The sequence below is a fragment of the Eulemur rufifrons genome, chromosome 10 (genome assembly GCF_041146395.1).
Source record: "Eulemur rufifrons isolate Redbay chromosome 10, OSU_ERuf_1, whole genome shotgun sequence".
Classification (NCBI taxonomy): Eukaryota; Metazoa; Chordata; class Mammalia; order Primates; family Lemuridae; genus Eulemur; species Eulemur rufifrons.
In genome coordinates, this window is record NC_090992.1 from 33,468,641 (window position 1) to 33,496,063 (window position 27,423).

At 45.7% G+C, this 27,423-nt stretch overlaps 2 protein-coding genes across 2 annotated transcripts in view; one reads left to right on the top strand and one right to left on the bottom strand.

Annotated features, from left to right (window-relative positions):
* MKRN2 (makorin ring finger protein 2) lies at positions 1-26,245 on the bottom strand. Its single transcript, XM_069483969.1, has 8 exons — positions 26,176-26,245; positions 12,957-13,085; positions 11,993-12,174; positions 10,568-10,872; positions 8,934-9,148; positions 7,279-7,389; positions 1,085-1,229; positions 1-911 (listed from the first exon to the last, which is right to left on the bottom strand). The coding sequence occupies exons 1-8, from the start codon at positions 26,199-26,201 to the stop codon at positions 774-776; spliced, it is 1,251 nt and encodes a 416-aa protein (XP_069340070.1). The 5' UTR covers positions 26,202-26,245; the 3' UTR covers positions 1-773.
* The window catches only part of RAF1 (Raf-1 proto-oncogene, serine/threonine kinase), a 135,326-nt gene that overhangs the window by 76,999 nt on the left and 30,904 nt on the right, over positions 1-27,423 (top strand). The window lies entirely within an intron of this gene.

Sequence of the window (27,423 nt, forward strand, 5' to 3'; positions counted from 1 at the left end):
ATGTGTGTTCTGACCCCTCAAAACAACGACCCTGATGGGCACGAGCCCACGGGTGAGAGCGGGGCGTCTCCGCTCCAACCAGACGGGAGGGCTGGACTGCTACAGCCCCACCCAGTACTTCTCCTTAACTTCAAGAACCGCCCTACCAGGGAAAAAGATTTACACTTTCACACTTTGCTGCAAATATGGCAACAAGACTACTCAAAAGAATGACCCCACCCTTAAAGCCTCCAGTAACGTTTTATGCCACAGCTGTGCAGGGCTCACTTAACATCATACACTCTTAGAAAGCTCTGTACAAATCAAAAAAAAAACCTTTTTTCCAAGCCCCACCAACATAAATCAAAATTTTGACAACATACTATTCAAATACACTTAGAGAAATTCACCATAGAGGAATCCTTTTATAGGGTTAAAGATCCTTTGGTAAGAAAATGCTGCTTATTAGGGGAAGGGAGAAAAGATCAAAAAGGACAAGAGCCAGGTTTTCTAGGAGCAATCACTCAACAGACTGAATGGTTAGCTAGTCCCCCCAGGGGCTTGAAGTATAACTAAGTATAACTATAAAAATAGCAATTCCATACACTTACTAGGTTATTTTATATCCGTCACTCTTCCCATGCCTGTAATAACAGAGACCGGAGGGTAAGTACACTCCACTCAAATCCAAGCCACACGCCACCTCCAGCTGCGGCACAAGGAAGCTCAACACCTCCTGGCTTGGGAAAGTTTTGACTGGCAGAGCCCAAGATGCAGGGGTGACCATTTACTCTTTAGGGTTCTGATGACTCCACTCCAGAAAGGTGCATGAAGAGGTCCCCAAGTTCTGTCATGTCACCATCTTCAGTGTTGGGGACATGCCGGCTTTCTCGGTTCTCGATGAAATCCCAGAGCCGCACTGAATTAAAGAACTGCAAAACAGCCAGCAAACATGCCAGGTTACCGCTGAGACAACGTGAAGGCTGTGTAGCTTGACTTTTGTCTACCCCACTTCTCTGTTGCCAGAGCTATTAGAGAAGGGCCAGGAACACTGCCTGGAAATGCCCACTGTTCGGGGTCCCCGACTAGATAGCAAAGCCCTTACCCTCACGGAGCCTTCAGAATCGAGTTGTTTCCGAGGTTTCTCGGGCTCCGCTAGCCGCCCGTCAGGGTAAGCATGGCGATAAAGGCATTTGCTTCCAAATGGGCAGGTCCCCTTTCCTTGCTCAAAGTATTTACAAGCTTTTTTTCTGAAAAGGAGAAAGAAAATGTCAAGAGGCTGGTTGGGAGGCTGTGGGGTCCAGACGGGCTGCTGCCTCCATCCTCACCTGTGATGCCAGAGGGAGGTCAGCCTCATGTTCTAGGTGGCCGGCCAGAGGGGCAGAGAGGTTAAGTGACTTGTGTCAGGTCGTGCACAGCTGGGATTCTGGTTTCCAAGCTGGATAATATCCCCACTGATGTGCAACCTCACACAGGATGTGAGCCTGCCCGGGGACTCGCAGTGTAGAGCCTGCAGGCGCCCCAGGAGCCCCTGCACCTCCCGGCATGGCAGGCGGAGGGCTAAGCCAGGCCTGGTCACTCCTCCGGGTGCCGAGGTCTGAAACTGGGCTACTTGTTCCCACTCTAAGCTCCCAAGGCAAGTTTCCCTTCCTCCTGGCCAGTAGTGCTGTAAAGGTCACTGCAGGATGCTGGGACTTCAGAGTCACGGGGAAAGCAGTGGATTTTGGCAGCTGCCTAAAGCTAGTCTCATTCCAATTTTCCTTTGTCCCCATTCACTGGAGTAGGGATTCTTAACTCTTCCTGTGCTCTGGGCCTCAGAACAGTGTTTTTGAATGCATAAAACACATAGGTCTACAAAATACAGTTATCAGAAAGTTCAAAATTTTTCCCCCATCTCTGAATTCTACCCACAGACCCCTATGTTAAGAACCCTGCTCCTGAGGAAACTCACAATCAAAGAATTCCCATTTCTTCTTGCTCGAATGAAATTTGGCTCATCCGGAAGAGATGCCCAAGAAACCAGAGGGCCATCTGGGAGTACCGAGGAAGGGGACGTTGTGGAAATGAAGACAGCACAGCAGGCGCGCAGGCTGCTGCCAAGGCAGCTGGGGTGTGTGTAGGCGACAAGGAAGGGGGCAGAGGGACTCCCCAACTCCAGTAGCTTTGTCTTCTCAGACAAGGGGCTGGCTAGAGGCCGGTGGTGCAGTTCTAAGACAGACTTCAGGGCAGGATAAAGGAAAGCTCTCTGGTGGCTGTTCTGATTAGAGCACGGGTGGCCGGGGAGTGGCTTCAAGCAGAGCAGGTGTAGAGACATCTTCCTGCCCATCTGCCCGAGGTTCTCAGCAGACCTCAAATGACCACGTCAAGATTTCTCCCTGGAGTCTACTGGACAACTCCAGGGCATCCCAGGGCACTTGCTTCAGTAAGCTCATCAGGTTAAAAAAATTATTCTCTAGCCCCCCGCAATAATTGTTCTTTTTCTTCCCCCAGCTACAGCTGATCATCAAGCCAAAAGCCTACCATTTACTGACGCCTCCTTTGTTAGCTCTCATACTCAACTGTGTTACCTGGTTACAAATCACTTCCAAATCTACCTGCCCTTTTGGTTCCCACACTCTCAGGGGCACCGGGGCATCATCCTGTGCTGCTGCCTGCCACGGTCGTTTCCCAGCTGGTCTCCTCCCACGCCCACCACTTTCCAACCCTGTCACAGCACCGGAGGAGCTTCCTAACCTGTTCTTACAGACCACGGTCCCACTGGGATTCAGGGCCCCTTGGATTCCAGTCTATCTTTGTCCCTTTAGGTCCTGCCACACCCTTCTGCGCACCTATTTCAACCCCAGGAACTGTTCCCACTGCCCCTGGCACAAAACCCTTCTGTGCTCTTGTCTTTCCATCCCCTCCGACTGTGGAGGGCTCCTCCCCTGCTTCAGGGCTCAGGGTCCCTGTACTGCTACCCCGACACCCCCAGGGGCATCCAAGTGCTTTCTCTGCTGTGACAGATGGCTTGGGCCACATGAAGAATGTGTCACCTGAAGACCTGTATCATAATTGCCCTTTTGCAATTTCCCACGAAATTACCTTAGCAATCTCTATGCTACACCCCTCAGTGGTGCTTAGCTCAAGTGCCTGGCCCACTCAGTAAATGTCTGTGGAGTGCTTAAAAACAGTCCTCACAGGAAAGCAAAGCCAGGAAAGACCCAGGCAGCAATAACAGAGTTTTCAGACCACTCTTCAGCAGAGCACCTTTCTGCAAGCTGGGAGCACTTTGCCTTGCCACACCTGCCCTCTTGTGGACACACGTAAAACTGCATAAGGAAAAAGTCAAATGGGAAAATATCAAACCTTAGTAACTGATAGCAACATAAAGGAACCATTAAAAAAGGTAACATATGGTTCCGCTTTCAGTATGGCCAAGTAGACTTCTACCAGACCCAACTCTCCTATGGATAACCATAAACACAAATATTTCAAAAAGATCTGAAGGCACTGGAGAATGAACAAAAGCAGGAAGATTCTTTCAGGGAGTAAACACAAGGAAGGATAGAATGGCAAAGGATGAATTACCTTTTTTTAAAAAAAAATATTAATAGCTTTTAGCCTAGAGGAGGCCAAAGTCAGCACCATGCAAGGTAGCTAAACTGCAACGGGAAATCCAGTCTTTCTGGTATGATGAAGCAAAGACAAGAGTTCGAGGTAATCACAGCCACTGGAAAGTGAGGAAGCTATCCCCCAAAGAAAGGAGCCTGAGAAGGAGTAAAGACTATAAAAACTCTGTCCAAAGCTCTGACTCACCCCTGAACCACACGTAAATGCCACAGGCGCGAAGCAACTCAGGTAAGAATACAAAAACTGAACTGAGATTTGAACTGCTGCCCAAGTTTGAGTTCAAACAATTTACCTGACTGTTAAACACATCAGTACTTTACAGATGAAATCTAACAGAATCCAGAATCTCTACAATGTGACATTTACAATGTCAAGGATAAAATCTAAAATTACTAGACATGAAGAATCAGGAAAATGTAACCCATTCTTAAAAGACAACAGAGACCTTCAAGACAGCAAGGATTTCAAAGCAGCTATTACAACTATATTCAAGAAGACAAACAGGAGGAAAAAGGATTTAAAAAAATAAACAGAGCTGCAGAGACCCAAGGGACAATAACAAAAAGTCTATCACAGGGCCGGGTGTGGTGGCTCACGCCTGTAATCCTAACACTCTGGGTGGCTGAGGCGGGAGGCTCACTTGAGGCCGGGAGTTCAAGACCAGCCTAGGCAATAAATAGTGAGACCCCCATCTCTACAAAAAGAAAAAAAAAAAAAGAAAGAAAAAGTCTATCACATGTGGGATTAGAATCCCAGGAGGAGAAGAAAAAACAGTAGAAAAAAATTTGATGAAACAATGGCCAAAATTTCCCTAAATTTGGTGAATGACATAAACTTAGAGATTCAGAGAATACTTAAAGTATAATATAAAGAAGACCATTTCAAAGCAAAATGTCAAAATGCTGAAAACCAAGATAAAGAGAAAATCTTGAAAGCAACTTGAGAAAAATGACACATTACAACTGGAATTACCAGACTTCTCATCAGAGACTACAGTGGCCAGATTATTGTTCTAGGGCATTTGCAAAGAGCTGAAAGAAGGAAAAAAACTCTGTTAACTCAGAATTCTACTCCCTGAAAGAAAGGCAAAGGTGGAAATAGGAAGACCCTAAATTAGACCAATATATTCAATGAAAATATCCTCCAAGAATGGAAAAAAGCCATTTCTGATAAAAAGAAAATTAAACGCAACAGAAATAGTAAATATCTGGGTAAATATAAAAAATTTTTCCTCTTATTAAGGCAAAAATATATACTCTTGTGGGATTTATAATGTATGTAAATATGAAACATATGTATATCTATAGTACAAAAGATAGTAATGAAGGACATTATATAAAGTGGTAGTAATATTGTGATCCCTAGAAAAACCATTTTTTAAGAAAGAGGTAAGGTTAAAAAGCTGTAGTTAAAATGGAACTCTAAAAAATATTCAGACAGCCAAAATTTGGAAACAGCACAGATATTCATCAACAGGAAAATGGACAAACTGTGGCAAACAGGCAGCCCTTGCTTTGCATGGTTCTGATATGCATAATTTCACTTGCAGTGGCTCAAATAGTGCCCCCTCCCCAAAACAGGTCCAAGTCCTAAACCCTGGTACCTCTGAATGAGACCCGATTTGGAAAAATGGTCTTTGCAGATAGGGTAAAGATCTTGAGATGAGATCATCCTGGATAAAGCGAGTGGGCCTGGGGGTTGGGGTGGGACACAGGGAGGCGGCCCTGTGAAGACGGAGACTGCAGCGAGGGTGCCACAGTGGCCACCGGCAGCTGAGAGAGGCACGGAGCGTTTCCCTCGGACCCTCCAGGAGCCAACCCTGCCCATCCCTGGATTTGGGACCGATGACCCCCAGAACCGTGAGTATACATTTCTGTTGAGACACCCAGCTTATGACAATTTGTCACAGCAGCCTCAGAAACAAACCCACCATGGCTTAGTTACTAGTACTTGTCCTCCAACGACACAGTTCAAATTCTGATGACAACACCCAACCGTAACTGCATGAAGTGCGAACTGTGCTGTCAGCTCTTCACTCCAACCCCCCCCAAACATGTGTGTCACGATCGTGGCCAACCACGTCATGTTCTTCCAAAGCTGTCGGTGACTGGTCACTGCGCACCTGCTACTCGTTCACACGTGGATGACAGAGCAGAGAGCTGTGCTGCCCGTTTGCCAGTGGTAAACCCACAAGACATTTTACAAAAACAGACAATTGAAAGAGTCAACTGACTAATAAAGATGGAAGTGCGGCAAGGAAATGTCAAGTGTTTACGCTGGAAGTGAAAGTCAAATGCACCCCTCTTCTCTCACAGGCACCTCAACAAACCCAGCGGCAACTCTTCAAACAGACCCAGAGCCTGACTCCTCACCGCCCCCACTCCTCCTGCCCTGGTCCAAGCCACTGTCACAGCTCGCCTGGGTCACTGCAATGGCCAACCCATCTCCCTGTTTCCACCGTGGCCTCCTCTTTCAATATATCAACACACCAGCCAGAGTGATCCTTTTAGCATATCAATCAGATCCTGTCACTCCTCTGATCAAAACCCTATGATGGGCCAGGCACAGTGGCTCACGCCTGTAATCCTAACACTCTGGGAGGCCGAGGCGGGAGGATCGCTTGAGGTTAGGAGTTGGAGATCAGCCTGAGCAAGAGCAAGATCCTGTCTTTACTAAAAGTAGAAAAAATTAGCTGGTTTGACTAAAAATAGAAAAAGTTAGCCAGGCATGGTGGCGCGGGCTTGTAGGCCCAGCTACTTGGGAGACTGAGGCAGGAGGATCACTTGAGCCCAGGAGTGTGAGGTTGCAGTGAGCTATGATGACGTCACTGCATTCTAGTCTGGGCAATAGAGCCAGACCCTGTCTCAAAAACAAAAATAAATAAAAACAAAAAAAACCACCAAAAAACCCTATGATGGTTTCCCACCTCATTTACAATGAGAAGCCTCATCCCCCAGTGACCTACAAAGCTCTACATAGCAGCCCCCATCCCGCCCACCTCCCCAACTCCCCTCCCCCAGCTGCTCCTCGCCATGCTGCAAACAAGCCAGACATGCTCCTGCCTTGCTGTCTTTGCAGTGACTGTTCCCTCCAGCTGGAATGTCCCTCTTATTCCCATCAATACAGCTTGCTGCCTCACCTGCTCTAGGTCTTTGCTCAAAGGCCATCCATTGAGGCATTCTGAGGTTACCCCCCGGCGCCCGGATTTACCTCTCTTCTGAGCCCTGATCAAATCTCATATATGTGTCCTTATTTACCTTCCCTGTGCCTTCCTATGTTATTTCCCTTCACTAGGATGCGTGCGGTGTGAGGGCTGGGACTTGGGTCTGTGTGCTCCAGTGCTGCAGCCCCGGCACTAGAAAAGGCCTGTTATATAGGAGAGCCTCGGTAGGTATTTGTTGACTGAATGAATGACCACAGGTGCCAAGCTGACCTTAGCCAGAAACCAGGGTTCCTAGGGAACACTGTTCAGCTTGGGAACTAAACAAGTCCATGTCACCATGTCCTTGCTCATCTCTGCATCCCAGAACCCAGGATGGTGCCTGGGAGAAGGAATAGGCTCTAAGTGGCCTCAGGCTCCCAAGACCACATTCCTGGGAGGAAAGGGGAGACCGGAAGGTGAGACCACAGACACACAGCAGGGCCAGGCAGAACCAGCACCAGGGAAGTGTTTGAACTCAAAGCACTTACCCCATCCCCTGTTTGAAGGCTTCGATCAATTCATTCTTTTTATTCTGATCTTCCACCCAATACACACTTGGAATCACAAACTCTGATATCACACGGCATTCTGGACAGGACCTGAAATAAGAATCAGGTTAGCGAGGCAGAGACCCTGCTATGAATCCTGTGCACCCTCCACTGCTAAACCCCTTGCTCAACTGCATGACCACGACAGGCATTTCCCTAACCAGCAATTCCAGAAGACGCAGTCACAATCATCTGAGAACCTGATTTACTACTAGACACAGAGTTTTCTCAATGAAAAGACAGATAACCCAATTTAAAACTGAGCAAAGATTTGACTAGGCATTTCCCTAAAATGGCCAATAAGCACATAATACGATGCTCAGTATCATTAGTGGTAAGAGAAATGCAAATCAGGACCACAGGAAGATAGCACTGCACACCCACAACGATGGCTGAAATCACAAGGAAAGACAAAACAAGCGTCAGCGAGGACGTGGGGGAATGGGAGCCCTCGTACACTGTTGGGGGGAATGCAAGACAATGCGGCCACTGTGGAGAACAGCCCAGCGTTTCCTCAGCCAAATGTGGAGTCACCACAAAACCCAGCGATCCCACTCCTAGGTGTGCACCCAAGAGAAACAAAAACATATGTACGCCCAATATCTTGTACATGAATATTCACAGCAGCATTACTCGTAATAGCTAAAAAGTGGACACAACCCAAATGTCCACCAGCTGATGAAAGGATCAGAATACTGCGGGGGTCCGCCCTCCCGAGGAGCCTCGCTCAGCCGCGAGGAAGGAAGCCCTGGCCCGGGCTGCAACTCAGGTGGGCCCTGAAGACACCAGGCTAACTGAAAGCAAACAAAAGGCCACATATTACACGATTCCACTTCTATGGTATATCCAGAATAGGCAAATCTGTAGAGACAGAAACTAGATTAAATTTGTGATGTACTAAATCGTGCACTTTGCTCTCAACGAAGCTGTTATTTTACCACACGAAAGTGCGACGTTAGCAGGTTCTCTGACTTCTCCGTGCCTCTTTCCTTGTCTATAAAATGAGGAGTGAGGAGGCGGTCATGAGGTCAGAAAATGACCTGAGCTAATGGCTGTGCAGAGCGCTAACAGCACAGCGCACACAGTCACCTCTCGAGAGGAGTGAGCGCGACCCCGGTCCCGCTGCAGAGTTTGAGAATCCCGTGTTGGCTACGCGGAGCACATCCCACGCACCCCCAGCTTCATGCAAACTGCTTTACAGGCATTATTCCATTTCTTCTGCAAATTACCGTATGTTTTTTAGATGAAAAAAAATGAAGCTCAAAAAGGTTAATGGGCAATTGGCCTAAGGACAGCGCGCCAGTTCCCACTAGCCCCGGATGAGGATGGAAGGCCGGCCAGGGCTGTTTAACATCTTTCAACAGATGGCCCCTGCTGGGTTTTCCCAACACCCTGAAGCTTGGTAGGAACTGTCACCATCTCTTACAGGACAAGGCCCTTGGGCTCAGGAAGGAAAAGTAACTTGCTAAGTTTGTGCAGCTGCGGGGCCAGGACTCACCAGGCACTCTGCATCTGAGCACCTCTGGGGGCAAAGAAAAGGCTTTAAAGTGGATGGAAGAAGGTCCCCTGTAGCTAAGACCGCTGGCCGTACTTACTTAATGATTGTGTTTTCAAACTCCGTGGCGCACCGCCACTGCCGGATGCAGGACAAGCAGTACGTGTGGCTGCAGTTGGAGAGGATCCCGAACCTCCTCTCCGAGGCAGAGGCCTTCTCAAGGATCACCTCCATGCAGATGCTGCACACTTTGTCCTGACTCGCCTGGAAGGCAAAGGCCTTTTCCATCTCGTGTTCGAAGGTGGACATGCAGATCTGAAGTACAGAGAGAGGAGGGAAGCTCAGGCTCCAGCCACCGAGAACCTTGGGAGCAGCTGCAGCCACAGCGCCACAGCGAGTTCAGGAAGGAGCACGACAGTGGCTGCTGTGTGCAGGGCCCAGCATGCCCTAGACTCAGGACATCGAGATCTCTCTCAGACCACAGAAGGAACTCAAGCTATCATTGGGCCAGCCCCTTGCTTTCCTAACATGACACGGTCACCTCCAATTTAGAGCCGAGACCATGGAGACCCAGGAGGGTTAAGCACTGCTGTGGGGCTGCAGAGTCCGTTAGCACCGGGACCCTGGTCTCCAGCACTTCTGGGCACTGCCCTCCCCCACTCCGAGCCACGCCAGTGTCGGAAACGCCGACTCCTCCTTAGTGAGGCTTGAGGCCGGCAGCATGGAGTCACAGGTAAGCAGTACCACCTTCTCCCCAGGAAAACGACTTAGGGAATTCGTTCATTCGCTAGGGACGCCCTGAATTCCTGCTATGTGCTGGCATTTGAGCAAATGCAGGTCCTGACCCTTGGGAGCTCACCGTGCCCAGATGTGAGACAAGTCTGTGTGCTCGAAGCAGAAAGCCCTAAGCTTCTGCTCCCCAGGAAAACGATGGAGAGTGGCTCCTGCCCCAGCCCTGCCGTGGAGTCAGCACTAATTAGGAACACACCGGGCAACCCTCCCCAGAGAGGGAGCCCTTTTCTACTGTGGGTGTCTACACCATTTGGTCCCTTCTCAGTATTGAGCCCTAATTTGAAGTAACCTGGTCTCCTGACACCGTAGCTAGGAGCTTCTCCCCATACCAGCTTCACACCCCGTAAGAGCACACAGCCCAGCCTAAGGCAGAGCCTCCCCACACACTACGGACATTAACGACCTTAAAGGGCCCTTCCAACACTTGGGTCCTCAGACTCTATGCTTTGGGCTCCTCAAATCTTCCAAAACTCAGCCCAGCTGGATCCCAGCCCCAATGCGTATAAACCTAGGGAGGGAGGACTGCGTGCCTGTGTGTGCATGTGTGTGTGCATGTGTGTGTGCATGCGTGTGTGCACATGTGTGTGTGCATGTGTGTGTGCACCTATGTGTGTGTGTAAGAGAGAGGGAGACACCACCCCCCATGCTCCTGGGCTAGATGCATTGTCTGAACTTTGCATTGTTTCATGCTTCTCATGCCTCTTCTTTTCTCTTTATTCTAAATAATCAAAAACTGGCAAAATGACAACAGGAAAAAGAACCTGAAAATAGGATATAAATATGCCAGGCACATAATGTAGGTATTACTGGCAGAAAGATACCTGTAGAAATGCCGGTTGTCACTGAGCACATTTCAGAGTTTCTTTTTTTTTGGCTTCAGGATCCTGTTAGGTACCTTTCAGATTTCTTAAAACAAATTCATGCAAAGGTTCACAGCTTTACCTTCTCATGAGCTTTCCTCTGCTCTGGATCGAAGGGGTGCAGAACCCGCAGCCTACAGATGTCACACACCTCCCCGTGCAGGTAGACACAGGCGTCCCCAAACCGGCACTCCCCAACGGCCGCATAGGGGCACAGCTGCTGCTCGCTGCTGTAGGAGCTGCTGGCTTCCAGGTCATCGAGGCCACTCCTGATGGCATCCAGGTAGGAATGCGGCTTCGTCTCTGGGCTGGTCTGGGGGTCACTGCAGCCGCCTGGAAGACTCACCATGCTGGGGTGAGTCTTTTCTTCAGCCATGCCAGAGAGATCTGAATACAAAACACACAGCACACACACGAAAACTGTAAGCTGTTGGCCAAAACCTAACAAATTAAGCAACTCTGCCCTAAGGAATTCCACTGTTGGGAACAAATGGCAAAATGACAGGCCAAAAGAGAAACACAAAAGGAATAGTATAAAATGTTCATAGTGACGTTACTTATAATACTAAAAAAACAACAAAAAAACCCCATAAATGGCAAGACAGGGAAACAGCAAAACAGAACATAATATATTTGTACAAAAGAACACTAAAGTTGCTGTTTAAAAATGGCAATATGAAACTGTTAACACAGTTAACACTAAAACCAAAAAGCCCAAACACATTAGGTCCAGGGGAATTTAGAATGAGGGCAATAGAATACAGTGTGTACCAGTGAGGTCACCAATCATTTTAAAGTGAACCAGAATAAACATCTAGAGCAAATCCCTGGGCCCCCACGCCAGTGCTGGGCACCCGTGACGGCAAAGGGCGTTCCCACTGCACAGACTGCGAGCTTTTGTGAGGTGACACGTGCCACTGGGTCACGTGTCTACTGAGAAGGGAATCTGCCTCGCTATGGTGCACAGTTCCAAGAACTAGAAACCTCTTCACCTGGTGAGGACCAGTCAATAAAACAACTTTTACAATTTGTAGCTTTCATCTTCCCGAACCCGAACGCTGACCCAGGAGGGCACAGACCGTAACATGCTGTTTCCAAAGGTGCAATCCAAACACCAAACACCGGTCGGCATCAGAACTAAGACACGCGTGACCTAACTAAAAGTCAAACAGTGAAATGTGCTCTTTATCAAAGCACCCCGTGTTGAAATGAGGAGCCTGATGCTTCTCACTTACTGGATGATCACAGGAAGATGGCAGCTGCACACTGACAAAAAGATCACTTTCTGTGTTCTGCCCGGCCACTGGAGCTCAACCAGCTGTGGGCACAGGGCCAAGTGCATCACCTGAATGCTGTGCAGGCAAGCGGAGCCCTCACTCCATTTGGACGATTAACGGGGAGGGGTATTAGCTTGGAGCATCTTGACAAGAGAAGGCCAGAGAGGGGCACCCCAGATAAGTAAGACTCCGTTTCAGAAAGATGCAAGGAAAGGCTTCTGCTCACTCACTTCGGTCTCGAAGTACCAATGTTCTCTTCTCGCGCTTCCCAGGTTCATGTGAGTTAGTTTTCACGATAGATGCGGTGAGGTCGGAAGGAGGGCGCGGACCGTGGAAACCCGAGGAGGGCACACTGTGGGGCACGGTGCCTGCGGCGCCAGCAGCGGCAGCAGAGGGCCTCGCGTGATCGTATCTGAACAGAACACACAGCAGATGCATTACGGACACACTCCCCGCACGGGCCGCCCACTCCCCAGTCGTCAGTGGCCCTCCTTCTGCTCCTCTTATTGAGGTGGAGAAGGAAACCACCTTTCCCAATATTTAAACTCTAACAGGCTTTTCGATTAGTAACAGCTGCCTGACCATTCGGTGTGAGTGGGACATTTGCGATCTATCACCTACCGGGGTGCAACTTGAGTGGGACAGACACACTGCTCCAGACCATCCAAAGGAAGCCCCAAAGTTCCAAACAGATACTGAGCTGGAATCTCCCGATGCCTGATCAACCCAGTGTTCCTTGGGCAGGAGTCCCCAAAATGCTGACAAGGGCCAATGTAACAGCCAGGAGACCAGCGTCTCCTAACTTGTACCAAAAAAAGCACTGGAAACCACTTAAATGTCTAACAGAGGAATAGCTAATAGAATGATGGTACATTAACGTTATAAAATTACAGTCAGGAGATACAACAGCAGCAAAGGAAAAAAGCTTATGACACGCTAAGGGGGGGAAGCAAGACATAAAATCTTATGTTGACTATGAATACAATTTTATAACTATATATTCATAACTACAAGGCTTGAAAAGTAGTTTTAAAAAGTTAAAAGTAGTTTTAGGGTATTGAAACTGAGGTTTTAAGCTTGTTTGCCATACTTTTTGTAATGTCATGTTACTTTTAAAGGGAAATTTCCCCCTCATCGAGACCCAAGCTCCACACGAAGTCAGTGTGACAGCGCGGCCCCTCATGGAGTCCTTGCCTGCACCGAGTTCCATAGGCACAGTAGCCCTTCTGATAGTACTTGCAGATGGTGGACGGCTTGCTGTTTGCCAGGTCATGTGAGAAAAGGCACTGGCTTCCTTCCCGACACACACCATGCATAAAATACCTGCAGAGAAAGCACAGGCATGCAACTTTTAGAAGCCCACTTTGCTATAAAAATATGCATATTCTTGAACATAACTACAGGTATGCACCACTACACCCAGCTAATTTTTAGATTTTTTACAGAGACAGGGTCTCGCTATGTTGCCCAGGCTGGTCTCAAACTCTTGGCCTCAAGCAATCCTTCTGCCTCAACCTCCCAAAGTGCTGGGATTATAGGCATGAGCCACGGCATCTGGCCTCTACAAAAAAATTTTTAAAAATCAGCCAGGCATGGTGGCACACACCTGTGGTCCCAGCTACTCAGGAGGCTGAGGTGGGAGAATCACCGGAGCCCAGGAGTTGAAGGTTATAGTGAGCTATGATTACACCACTGCACTACAGCATTAGTGACAGAGACCCTGTCTCTTAAAAATAAATTTAAAAAAATATATATATACATCCTCCTAATTTGAGATACGTTAAAGATGTAAAATGTGAACCTCATAATTGAGAAAAAACTCCATGAAAAACTGCTCTCTCTGTTCTCATGGAACACAAAGGGCATGACTAATGGAGCCAGAAACCTGGGCTCAAGATTCAGCTCTGCCACTTACGAACACATCACAAACCAACTTCCCTGGGCCTCATTACTTTTATCTATGAAATAGAGACTACACCACCTACTTCACTGGGCTGTGGTAAGGACCAAATAAATACCAGTGTGGCATCCGAACATATATACGATGCTCCTCTTATAATGGAGTTATGTCCCAATAAACCCATTATAAGTTTAAAATATCATGAGTCAAAATGCATTTAACACACCTAATCTACTGAACATCATAGCTTAGCCTAGCCTTCCTTAAACATGCTCAGAACACTTACGTTAGCCCACAATTGGGGAAAACCATCTAACACAAAGTCTATTTCATAGTAAAGTGTTGAATAACCTCATGTAATTTACTGAATACAGTACTGAAAGTGAAAAACAGAATGGTTGCATGGGCATCCAAAACACTGTTTCTACTGAATGCATATCACTTTCACATCATCGCAAAGTCAAAATATCATAATTTGAACCATCCTAAGTCAACTACCATTAAGTCAGAGACCTTCTGTATAAGAATGTTCCTTGGAGATATCGAGTCCTGGCCTCGAAGGAATAACCAGTGCAGGAATAACTGCGAGGTATTCTACTTTTGTCCCGCCAGAGCAGAGAGATCTGGCTGAGTACTCAGAGCAAACAGTAAAGAGACCTCAGAGGACGTGCCTTGGTATTAAGGATAAACTAGTCCTAGAGTAAAAGAGTATTTTATACTTACCCTAATAAAATTTAAAAACAAACTTTAAAAGGATCAAGCTGATAGTAAGCAGTAACTTACTGTCAGCCAAAACAAACTTTAACACTGTTTAAAGGAAGACAATAAAATCCAAATGCTCAGAAACACTCATAATGTTTGGCGTCCAGTAAAAAATTACTAGATATGCCAAAAAGCAGGAAAATGTGACCCATAACCAGGAGAAAAATTAATCAGCAGGAATAACAGAGATGATGGAATCAGCAGACAAGGACCTTAAAAATGGCTATCATAAAAATGCTCAACATGTTGAAGGATTTAAAGGAAAACATGACTATAATGTGGAGAGAAAAAGAAGATATAAAAAAGAACCAAATGGAACTTCTAGAAATGAAAAATGCAACATCTGAAATGAAAATTATATTAGATGAGCTTAGTAGAGTGGATACTACAAAAGAAAATACCACAATACTTGAAGACAGAATAGAAACTATCCAAATTGAAGCACAAAGAGGGGGGCAGATTTTTGTTTCTATCCATGAAGGAGCACAGATCTTGTCCTCCCACTGTAGAAAACTATAAAATGGAACAAAATATGTAAAACAATTGCTTTCAGACAATGGACAAAAAGCAACAAGAGATTAGTCCTTGAGAGAATGAAAACACAGGAAGTGAGCCCCGTGTTCAGCCTGACTTTCTACTTGGAGGTATATTCTGGGCCTTGGTGCGGGGAGGGGAACCTCAGGCAAAGCACAACAGTCTTGCTGAGTTCAGGAGACAGAAACTGGAGTTCAGGGAGGCTGCAGGGGCTCTTTAAAGGGTCTCTAAATAGAACCAGACACATATCATCAACTGACTTTTGATAAAGGTGTCAAGGTAATTCAATGGGGAAAAGAACAGTCTTTTCAACAAATGATGCTGGACTCAGTATCTATTTGGAAAAAATTTAACTCAAATATTATTTGTCTGCTGATATGACTCAAAAAGAAATGCAAAACAAACTGTGATGTATTCTAGCTGGAATTTAATTTGAATCCAACAATGCTCCAGATCTAATTTCTAGTTTATATGTAATTCAGGTGATTGGGGATAACCTAAAGGACTTCATGAGAAAGCAACAAGATAAATACAAAAAAGACTATCTGTGGGACCCAGTCTGGTGTCATTAACAAGTGCCATGTAAAAATGGGGGCTGAGTTTGGGAAACTGTTTGACAGTTTCCTAAAGATGTAAACATAAATCTACCATATGATCCTACAATTCTAGCCATATTTACCCAAGAAAATGAAAATCTATGTCTACACAAATACTTGTACATCAATGTTCAAAGCAGCATTATTCGTAATAGTTAAAAAGTGGAAATAACTCAAATGTCTACCAATTGATGAATAAACAAAATGTAATACAGCCATGTAATAAAACGAATGAAGTACTGATACATGGTACAATATGAATGAACCTTGAAAACAAGCTAAAGTGAAAGAAACTATTCACAAAAGACCACATGTTGCACGATTCCATTTATATGCAATGTCCAGAAAAGGCAAATCGCTGTGTTGACAGAAAGTAGATTAAGTGGCTGCCCAGAGTTGGTAGAGGGGGAGATGGCGAGTGACTGTTAATGGGCACAAGGGATCTTTTCAGGATGATGTAACTGTCCTAAAATTTAATTGGTGATGGCTGTACTTTATAAATTTACTAAAAATCTTTGAATCGTACACTTTAAACAGGTGAATTTTATGGTAGGTAAATTACACCTCAAAAAAGCTGTTAAAAAAAGAAAGAAAAAAAGGAGGGAGCTATGCTAGGTTAGTAGACAGAGTATGGGGACATAATAATCAGATGTAATATTTAGTCCTGGACCATAATCTGGTTTGGAAAAATCAGATATAAAAGACATTTTTGGGACAACTGGGGAAATCTGAGTATGGACTTAATTAGATAAAATAGAAACTTATTGACATGGAAAGTTCAAGATTTTTAACTGAAAATAGCAGATTATAAAACAGCATAAATGGTGTAAAACGGTACAGCTGTTATAGAAAAAATAGTATGGCAATTTCTTCAAAAATTAAAAATAGATTTACCATATGATCCAGCAATTCCACTTCTGGGAATATACACAAAAGAATTGAAAGCAGGAACTCACATAAATATGCGTACACTCATGTTCACAGCAGCATTACAATAGCCAAAAGGTGGAAGCGACCCAAACGTCCACCGATGGATGAATGGATACACAGGATGTGGTCTAGCCAGGCACAGGGGCATGCACCTATAATCCCAGCTACTCAGGAGGCTGTGGCAGAGGATCATTTCGGGTCAGGAGTTCAAGACCAGTGTGGGCAACACTCGAGACCTCATCTCAAAAAAAAAAGAAAAAAGATGTGGTCTATACATATAATCAGCCTTAAAAAGGAAGGAAATTCTGATACATGCTACCAAATGAGGACGTTATGCTGAGTGAAATCAGCCGGTCAAAAAAGGACCAATATAGTATGATTCCACTTCTATGAAGTACCTAGAACAGTCACATTCATAGAGACAGAAAGTAGCAAGGTGGTTGCCAGGCGCTGGGGACAAGGAGAAACGAAGTTGTTGTTTAATGGGCACAGAGTTTCCGTTTTCCAAGACACAGAGTTCTGGAGATTGGTTACACAGCAGTGTGAATGTACCTAACACGACTGAGCTATAAACATAAAAATGGTTAAGATGTTAAATTTTATGTTATGTATATTTTATCACAATAAAATTTTTTTTAAAAACCAGCATGATCTCAATTTGGTAAAAAATTATAAGTACGTACATACATGCATTTTTAAAATCTGGAAAGATATACAAAAGTATGTTCAGAGTGCTGATCTTTGAGGAGGAAAGTATGTGATATTTTTATCTTATTTTTGCCATCTGTATATTCTAAAATACAGATTATATGTATGAACATGTATTGCTTTTGTAATAATAAAAGGTGGTTTTAGTTTTAAAAATTATAAAGATGATCCAATACTGGCAAAGTTGTGGTTAACAAAAAGTATGCAAAATGCTCAGTACGGTGCCTCTCCCACAGCGAGTACCTTAAAAAGTTCAGCTCTTACCAAGGACCAGTGAAGGACACTGACAAACCGGCGGTTAGTTACAGGAGTGACGTGCCTTATTACAGGGTAGGCAGAGAATGGGGCAGAGAGAGAGGAGACATATCAGGAGACTGAGGGAGGGCAACATCCCAGAGGAGGTCACGCCTAAGCATTCCTAAACAAGGTCTGCAGAGTGGAGGAGGCGGGTGGAGGAGTCTGCCAGGAGAGAGCAGAGCCAGAAAAAGGCAGAGGCATGCCGGCGGTGAGGGCTGGGGGCAGCCTGGAGCACCACTGCCCTTCATTATCCTCTTACCCTAAGGCACGTGGAGTCAGCTCCCAAACTAATGCATGTGCCCCAAAAGGAGGGATCAAATAAGCGTAGGGACCTGCACCATCTAGTCAACAAACAGTAGCAGAGGCAAGGTTATGAGAATACTGTAGGCACTTACTAACCAGTTTCCCAGCCTTTCTCAGAAAGGTCCCTTGGGCTGCAGGGTGGCAGACAGACTGGAGAGGGTAAAGCTGCAGGGGAGGAGAACATTTGGAGGTCGCCGTGTCCTTACTGGGAGGGCCGTAAAGAAATAAAATTATCAGCTTATTAAAGGCTAAGGAAATCTTGCTATGAAACCTTTTGGTAAAGGAGCTTTATCTGTGAACCTATGTTTTAATTTATTTAAAAAACATCATGGAGGCTGGGTGCGGTGGCTCACGCCTGTGATCATAGCACTCTGGGAGGCTGAGGCGGGTGGATTGTTTGAGCTCAGGAGTTGGAGACCAGCCTGAGCAAGAGCGAGACCCCGTCTCTGCTAAAAATAGAAAGAAATGATTTGGACAGCTAAAAAAAAAATATATATATATATATATGTATATGTATATAATTAGCCGGGCATGGTGGCGCATGTATAGTCCCAGCTACTTGGGAGGCTGAGGCAGGAGGATCACTTGAGCCCAGGAGTTTGAGGTTGCTGTGAGCTAGGCTGATGCCACGGGCAACAGAGGGAGACTTTGTCTCAGGAAAAAAAAAAAAAAAAATCATGGAAAATTTCCAACATATACAAAAGTAGACAAAAGAGCAGAATGACCTCTTGAGATGTACCTGGCCCCAGATTTCATGGTATCAACTTATAGCCAATCTGGTTTCACCGACTTCAGTCCTCTGCTATATGACTGTGTCAATTTACCATTGGTAAGGAGGGGTAACTCACATACACTTTGAAAGACTTTTGGGCAAAGAAGATCCTCTTCCCTCTGAACAAGTACTTTATGAGAAATACATGAAATGAGAAAAAATATAAAAAATAGGACAAAAAGTAACTATCAGTACCGTTTAGCACTTTCCCCTCCTTTATCTCATTTAATCCTAACACCATCACGTGGAATATTATTACATGATGCAAACAGGAAAGTCGAGGCTCAGAGAGGTAAGATGACTTACAGAAGATCTACCTGCTAGGTACGGGGGCCCCAACTCAGGTCTTTCCTGATAGCTCTGACCTTTCCCCAACAAGTTGATTTCCCCATCACAATGCCTGGGGCAGTGTGGCCCCTAAAACATGGTTCCTCATCTTTTACCCCACTGTGCTCTTGAACATGTAGTTGGGAACATCTGGTCTCTGATGAATGCTTGGGAATAAGTCCAGGAAGGCACAGCTGGAACACAACTAAATGCAGGTAGATAAACAAAGCCTAAACCTAGCCAGGTGTGGTGGCGCACGCCTGCAGTCCCAGCAACTCAGGGGGCTGAGGCAGGAGGATCGCTTCACATGGGGAGTTCAAGACTGCAGTGAGCTATGATCACACCACTGCATTCCAGCCTGGGTGAAAGACTCTGTTTCTCAAAAAAAAAAAAAAAAAAAAAAAAAAAAAAAAGCCTAAACCTTACCAATTACATGGTCTGTCTAGAACCAGAAAACAGAACTGAACTAGACAACAGACGGAAGGAATAGCATCTAAGGAACGGCAGGGGAGGGCCAAGAGGCCGGGACTGCCAGTGTCTCCAGAGCAAGGGCACCAGTGAACATGCTACACGTGTGCCCCCTGAAAAGGGCCTGGGAATCCGCCAGCTGGCACCATGAGAGCTGAAGATCTTCCATCCCTCCTGCTTACCAAACTTGTAACTTCTTCACCTGTTTGTCTCCCTAAAAAGCAGAGGAAGTGCTAACCAGGCCCACCTGACAGTTTCCAGAAGCGGAAAGGATATTCTAGTTTATACATCAGTCTCTCCTGCATTTGGCTAGCACGAGCCACTTCTATGTACACCAATAATCAAACTTCTGCACCTACAAAGATGAGAGCTGGACTCCATCACTTAAGTGACTATACTACAGTGCTATCCTCTAGTCTTTTCTAGGTAGTCGGCTAGGCTTTCCCCAAGAACACACCCTAGTGGGGGTCTCCCACTGGATCAGACACTGTATAGTAACTTGCTATAAGGCTGTTATAGATTTACTTTTTAAAAAAAGGAGGTGGGGAAGCACAGAACACAACCTGGCAAACTAAGGGCACTGTTAGAAACTTATAAGGAACTTTAAAAAATATCTACCAAAGAGTTCATGTTATTCACAATACTGATTTTGCACAGAAAAGAGTTACCGTAGCAGATCCGAGACTGCTACCCTTAGAAGGTCTGCTTCCAAGGCTGGCTTCTGCCTGGCATCTGGGAACATGGCTAGTAAACACTCCCTTATGGATATAAAACTCTCCCTAAATGACGAGAGTGGCTCAGCGCGCCTAAACTGTATAAACCATGTGGTTCATGCTGAACACCTGCTTTCCTTCTGAGATTCTGGAATTTTAGTACATGCTAAGCAAAGGGTGCCTACGTGACCAGGCTAACAGGCTGCCCCGGGCACATGTTGCTGCATTTTAGATGCTGGAGGAAGAGTGTGTGACCCTCTTGGGGAGGGAGAGATGTAGGAAGCCACACTCAGGCTCTTCCGGATTTCACCTGTGTCTTCTGTGCCCATAATCCGGCTGTGACTCCTTACTACATCACTGCCATAATCTCAGCCTCGAGTCCAACTGTATGCTGGGCCCCACCAGTCTTTCTAGCCAATCTCTGGGTGTAGGGATGGGCTTGGGGATGCCAAACATAAAAGTATATTATATATCTAAGCAGTTTGATAAGTCTTTTTGAGAAATACTATCCAAGATAGCAATATTATTTCAATTGTCCTCAAATATAGCAATCTTTGATCTTTGAAGGTGTCATAGTAAAAAACAACAACAAAAATACAGTGCCAAGAGCCAGCTATGAATGACAAAGAGCTATGAGGATTGGTAAACTCATAAACACTGCAAGAGGACAGGCTCAAAGTGGCAATATAAACAGTTACACAAAAGTGAGATCTAATAAGTACTTCATAGTTTCTTTTGAAGCAACCAGACCAGAAAATTTCCTGAAAGAATCAGGGTAGAAGACTACCAGAGGTCCTCTATGAGATATTACTTGCTAACCAGGCATGCAAGAGGAAAGATTTTTTTTTTTTTAGATAGTAGCATGCTACATGGATGCTTTTTATAATTCTACCACCACCTCCCATAAGTACTATTCAGAAAACTTGTCTTCCAAACGACTAGTTTTCCAATAAAAGACGAAATATTTAACTGCCAACCAGAGCTTCTAGTTAGTTTTGCCACTTACAAACTGGTGACTTCATGTAAACCACTTCCCTTCTGTAAGTGACTGAACTGAGATTTAAACAAGCTCAAAAATAACTTCTAGACCACCATCACTGCCTTCAAGAAAGGAAAGTGTGAAACAAGTGTTATATAAGAGGTGAAGCCAGCCCAGCCCTATTTTTCTAGCACATGTCACCATTCTCACTTCCCAGTGACAAAACAAAACCACCAGAGCACATCCTGCCTGTCATTTGGGGCTGCGGTTCCCAACCACTGGTCCATGGCCTGTTAGGAACTGGGCCGCTCAGCAAGTGAGCGGCTGACAAGCGAGTGAGCGAAGCTTCATCTGTATTTACAGTGTTTTCCATCACTCACATCACTGCATAAGCTCCGCCTCCTGTCAGATCAGCGGAGGCATTAGATTCTCATAGGAGCGAGAACCCTGCTGTAAACCGCGCATGCGAGGGATCCAGGTTGTGTCCTCCTTATGAGAATCTAGTGCCTGATGATCTGAGGTGGAGCTGAGGCGGTGATGTTACCTATGGGGAGCCGCTGCAAATACAGATTATCATTATCAGACAGGTTTGACTGCACAAGAAATGTAATGCACTTGAATCATCCCAAAACCAACCCTCCAGCCCCCAGCCCAGTCCGCGGAAAAATTGTCTTCCATGAAACCAGTCCCTGGTGCAAAAAAGGATGGGGACCACTGATTTGGGGCATCTCTATTATCCGCTTATAGTCATTCCTCACCCAAGTATGTTATATTAAGTTTAATCCAGGCCTCTTTCATGTTGCACTTTGTAACATCCTACTGCTCATTCTTCCTGATGGACAAACCAACCCTTACATCTTCCAAGGGAGGGGACTGAGACATGAGCTAGTTAAGGGAGTGGGGACAAAAACTAGTCAGGTGAAATGCTCAGAATAGGGAAGTTCTTTCTGGGGAACACTCCAAAGAGGTCTGTTACCCTTGGTGACCACAAAAGACTGTTTAAGACAGTATGGCTATTATAAGTTGCAAAGGGTATCACGCTGACTACTGGCCACAGACCTGCCAGCAGCTCTAGCTGCAGCTGAGCCAAACCACCAATCCCATTTCTTACGGGCCCTTCAAATGGTGCCTCTCTCTAGCAAAACACTTCTGCAAATCATTTCCAAGTACATGGGTAATTTGCATCCTCAGTGTGACTTTTCTTTACATTTTGCTACATATTTTCACAGGCAAAAACTTTATGGCTGTACTGCTGTGATCCACTGATGGGGAAGAGAGCAAACACTAGCCGCAGCAGTAAGCTTAAAACAAACTTATTGATTAGAGGTGGAGAGGAAATAAAGTATAGTGTGGTGGTGAAGTGAAGATGCTAATGTCAGACTGATTGCTAGGTGACTTTGAACAATTTATTTAAACCTCTAGGCCTCAGTTTCCTCATCTGTATAATAATTGTCTTACTTCATAAACTGCTGGGATATATACTACTGTGAGGTTTAACTGAGAAAATGCATATAAGTGCTTAACCTTACACAAAATAAATGCTTTAAGATGGTTTGTTGCTATTATTTGTTTTTTTTTTTTCCATCAACCCTGCCAGTTAGGCATTACCATCCTCATTTTACAGATGAGGAAACTGTAGCACAGGTGGTACCAGGAGCAGAATCTAGAACTGCCCAACTCTGGAGCTCAAACTCTTCCTGCCGATTGAAAAGATCCCTCATGTTTTGTGAGTTCGGAATCAAAAGCCCTAGGCTTGACTATCACAGGACAATGAAATTCTAGGTCTTCTACTAGTGATTACGAGATGAAGGGAACCTCTATCATATGAGAAGGGGGGTGAAAAAACTGGCTGCCAAGCTAAAGGGCCTACACCAGGGCTTTGAAAACAGACTGGAAGACATAGGGAGATAGTTAGGGCAAGAAATCAGCAACAATGATTACCAGATGGAGACTGTGGCTAAAGTGGTACATCAAGGAATCAGGAAAGTAGACTGACAACATAACTGTATGAATGGCAGCCATTCTTGCCACTCCACACAATAAACATATGCAGTGTCTTTGTCATTAGGTTTGGGAATCCTAGTATTTGACATCTATCTCTTGTAAAGACATAATACATATTAAAAGCAAAACTGACACTGTCCTCCTGCCATTCAACGTAAGCATGTATATCACGTCCCACAGTGAGGAAAACAAACCTAAAAACACTTCTCACCTGAGACAAATTTAAAAAAACAGCTGAGTACCCTGCTTAGATCTGGTCCCCAAAATAAACCATGCCTTAAACATTTTTTTCTTTTGAGACAGAGTCTCACTCTCGCTCCAGCTAGAGTGCAATGACATCATCACAGCTCACTGAAACCTCAAACTCCTTGGCTCAAGCAATCCTCCTGTCTCAGCCTCCTGAGTAGCTGGGACTAAAGGTGGGCGCCACCATGCTGGCTAATTGTTCTTTCTTTCTTTCTTTTTTTTGGAGAGACTGGGTCTGGCTCTTGCTCAGGCTGGTCTCCAACTCCTGGCCTCAAGCAATCCTCCTGCCTCAGCCTCCGAGAGTGCTAGGATTACAAATGTGAGCCACTGTGCCTATAATCCTAGCACTCTGGAAGACCAAGGCCATACCTTAAACATTTCCTGTAAATTATCAATGCGTGGAGATAAGGCTACTGTGAATAAGATAATAAAGAGAGAAAAACTTTTCCATTATGAACACACTAATGTAAACTTGGTATTCTTCATAATATTGCAGTTTTTTCCATTTAAATACCTGTTCTGTTTTTTGACAAGGCAGTCATTGGGAGGCCTTGCCCCTCTTTGCAAGTAAATTTCTTTTCCTTCTTACATGTCTTTGTATGAGCTGTTCTTTCACAGGAGCATATTAAAAGCTTCGAAAAGTCCTGCAGTTAAAAATTTTTACTTTAGCATTTCTCAAACTTATTTAGAGGCCATAGAGGCTATGAGAACATGAACTCTGAGGTCACACCTCCGCCACTTGGAAGCTGAATGACCTGGGACAAGTCACTTCCATGCTAAGGGTCAGTTTCACAATCTGTGGAACAGTGCTGGTTGTTGGATTATATACCACAGTATGTGACTAATAGAGCACTTGAAAGAGCTCTCAGCACACTGTAATGCCCCCCAAAACATTAGTACTTCAGAAGTAATTCCTTCCCAACATTCCAATCCACTTGGTTTATATGGAGTGACATTCTGCAGGACGCCCTTGTTGGGGAAACAGAATTAAAGCTTTCAGGCCAATCTATCTCCAGGTGTATGTGGAAAAAACCAAGATGATCCTGACTTAAGGATCTTGGTACTTGTTCCTGCACTAAGATGTGAAATTCTGGGCAAACGTCAAGTCTTTCTGAGCATAAAGTTTCCTTATTTGTAAAATCAGATACTACACAGAATTGAGATTCCATTATAAAGCATGACAAACATGTGCACTGTTTTTTGGACACATCCAAAAAACAACAGGAACAGATGGTCAGGTTCCGAATGGTTTCAGAATTGAAACCATAAAGCAAAAAGGTTTTTCTAGGTAGCTACAATCTGTTTTATGGTACACAAAGACCTAGAAACACTTTCTCCAACAGGGGAAACTTTATACAAACAAAAATAAGTAAACACACATACACACAAATTCACAAAAGACCCTCTACTACAAATAACCTAGTAAAAGTCTCTTTACAGACACGCCGGGCAAATTTCTGACAATTGCTTAACATAAGCCACCTGGGCCTTGGATAATATGGCTGAACAATTAATGAACACTAATGCTAACAGAAAACTTTTTACATAGTCACTTCTTAATTATTCACACTAATGAACAAAAGTAACAATACAGAGATGATACTTAAACTGTTTATTACATAATCAAACTATACAATTTTTTTAGCAATGATTCCCAAACAGGTTTTACTAAAACCAATTATTAAAATGAAATTTGTATTTTCCAAGCAAACAACTCAATAGGACTACATCCCTAATGCCCTTGATAAGCCAGAAGCTTATCAAGAAATGAGAGCGTGGCTGGAGCTCGGTGGCTCACGCCTGTAATCCTAGCACTTTGGGAGGCAGAAGGGGGAGGATCGCTTGAGGTCAGGAGTTCAAGATCAGCCAGAGCAAGAACGGGACCCCCTCTCTACTAAAAATAGAAAAATTAGCCGGGCATTGTGGCGTGCGCCTGTAGTCCCTGCTACTCAAAGGCTGAGGCAGGAGAATCGCTTGAGCTAAAGAGTTTGAGGTTGCTGGGAGCTAGGCTCACGCCTTGGCACTCTGGCCCAGGGGGAGACTCTGTCTCAAAAAAAAAAAAAAAGAAATGAGGCTGTTACACAACCAAATTATTTCTATTTCACAGTAGCAGTCACAGCGTAGCTGCCTGCTGTTCTATAACAGACCATCCATTACTGTTATATTTCTCCTCCTAAACGGCTCTCTCAGTAAGACAAGGGTATCACTTAGCCTCTTTCGGTCTCAGTTTCCTGCACTGTAAAATGGGGATGATACCTGCTTAGTAGTGTTACGGTAAAGTTTAGTGATAATGAATATAAAGGACTTGGAAATATGCAGGCGCTTAACAGATTTTCAGGAAATGCTACCTGCCGTTATTTTCCACACAATAATTATTACTTTCTAACTCTATGCAACTTCTGGTTGCATCTGGATTCTTCAAACTCTTAGGAAGCCAACTCAGGGCCCCAAGCTTCTTTGAGGCTCCGTGATATTCCTATTTGTAAATGGCTTTTTGGTGTCTCTTTACTCAACTCCAAATCTCTTTTTCCAGTTAAACCGTGAGGCCCAAGAGCCCTCCTTCCAGGACCCCGGGCACGCTGCACGGCCCTGCTAGCAACCTCCTTCCTCCCCGCCCACAGGGGCCACGCTCCAAACTCGCGGCGCGGCCCCCCGCGCTGGCCTCGCCCACGAGACCCCGTCACGCACCCGCCGGATCCGCAGCTCTAGCCGCAGCGCCAGCCCTGCCTTGCAAAGCCCCACGGCAAACAGCTGAGTAACTTTCCGCTCCAGCCTCGGTTTCCCTGGCGGCAGGACTGAGGCGCACCACCGGCCAGCCAGGGCCCGGGAGAGCTGCCCGAAGTGGCCTGGCGCTCCCAGCCCCTGCGCACTGACCTGCAAGTGACCTGCTTGGTACTCATGGTGGTTGGGATGGAGGGTCGTCGTCGTTCCGCCGCCTCCAGCTACCGCCACCGCCGCCTCGGCCTTGGCGCGGCTCATGCAGCGCAGCCGCGTCACGCCGGCGCACGTCGGCGCACGCCGCCCCTCCCGTGCATCACCTTTGTAGCGCCGGCGGGAAACCTCGGCGCCGTCACAATTGGTTCCGCACCAGGGGTGGGACTGGGCGGCCTCCCCATCCCCGCACTCGGTGTGCGGCATTTCCAAGCCTCCGGAGCGGAACCTGCTGGCATCCTAGTCATGCCAGTCTTATCCCGATGACCACTGTTAGTTGCTACGATTCCGCCCCCGTCTCCAAGAGCATACTTTAGCAAATTCTCGCCTTTCTCGAGTCACTTCACTACCCCCTTACCCCGGGGCAAGCTCGCACCTCTCCTCCGCGTACCTCAATCCCAAATGCTCCTACTCATCCAAATTTGCACTCGTGAAGGTCCCATCTCAGGCCCCGCCTCAACTGTTCCCGCCAGACGTCGCTCCTACTTAAGGAAATTCCTTGGTCCTCTCCCAACAACTCTTTTTCAAAACTCTCTACTCCGACCTCAAGTTTTACTCCTCATTTTCTTTCCTGGCATGCCTCCACCGTTCATCTTCCCTTTCCTATGGCGGGAACCCCAAAAGTTTTTTTTTTTTTTTTTGAGACAGAGTCTCACTTTGTTACCCAGGCTAGAGTGAGTGCCGTGGCGTCAGCCCAGCTCACAGCAACCTCAAACTCCTGGGCTCAAGCGATCCTCCTGCCTCAACCTCCCGAGTAGCTGGGACTACAGGCATGCACCACTATGCCCGGCTAATTTTTCTATATATATATTTTTAGTTGTCCATATAATTTTTTTCTATTTTTAGTAGAGACGGGGGTCTCGCTCTTGCTCAGGCTGGTCTCGAACTCCTGACCTTGAGCGATCCACCCGCCTCGGCCTCCCAGAGTGCTAGGATTACAGGCGTGAGCCACCGTGCCCGGCCCAAAAGTTTTTCTTGACACTTCCCTCTAGTTCTCTATATCCTGCAGATCCTGCTCCCACACCTGTATCCAATGCGTCCTCCTCTGTCCATTTCCACCGTCATGGTTCGTCTAAGCAACCATCCCTTCTTGCCTAGGCCATGCAATATCCTTTTAACTGGTCTTCCCGCTTCCAGTCCTACCCTCTTCTAGTCTGTCGTCACACGAATTCTATTTTTAAAACATATATC

Excerpts from the sequence above, each read along its gene's own strand:
- MKRN2 (XM_069483969.1), bottom strand. The coding sequence starts at position 26,201 with ATGAGTACCAAGCAGGTCACTTGCAG. Across the intron at positions 1,230-7,278 it reads GCCTTCAAACAGGGGATGGG|AAAAAAAGCTTGTAAATACT; the intron begins GTAAGTGCTTTG and ends TCTCCTTTTCAG. Across the intron at positions 912-1,084 it reads ATTCTGAAGGCTCCGTGAGG|TTCTTTAATTCAGTGCGGCT; the intron begins GTAAGGGCTTTG and ends GCTGTTTTGCAG.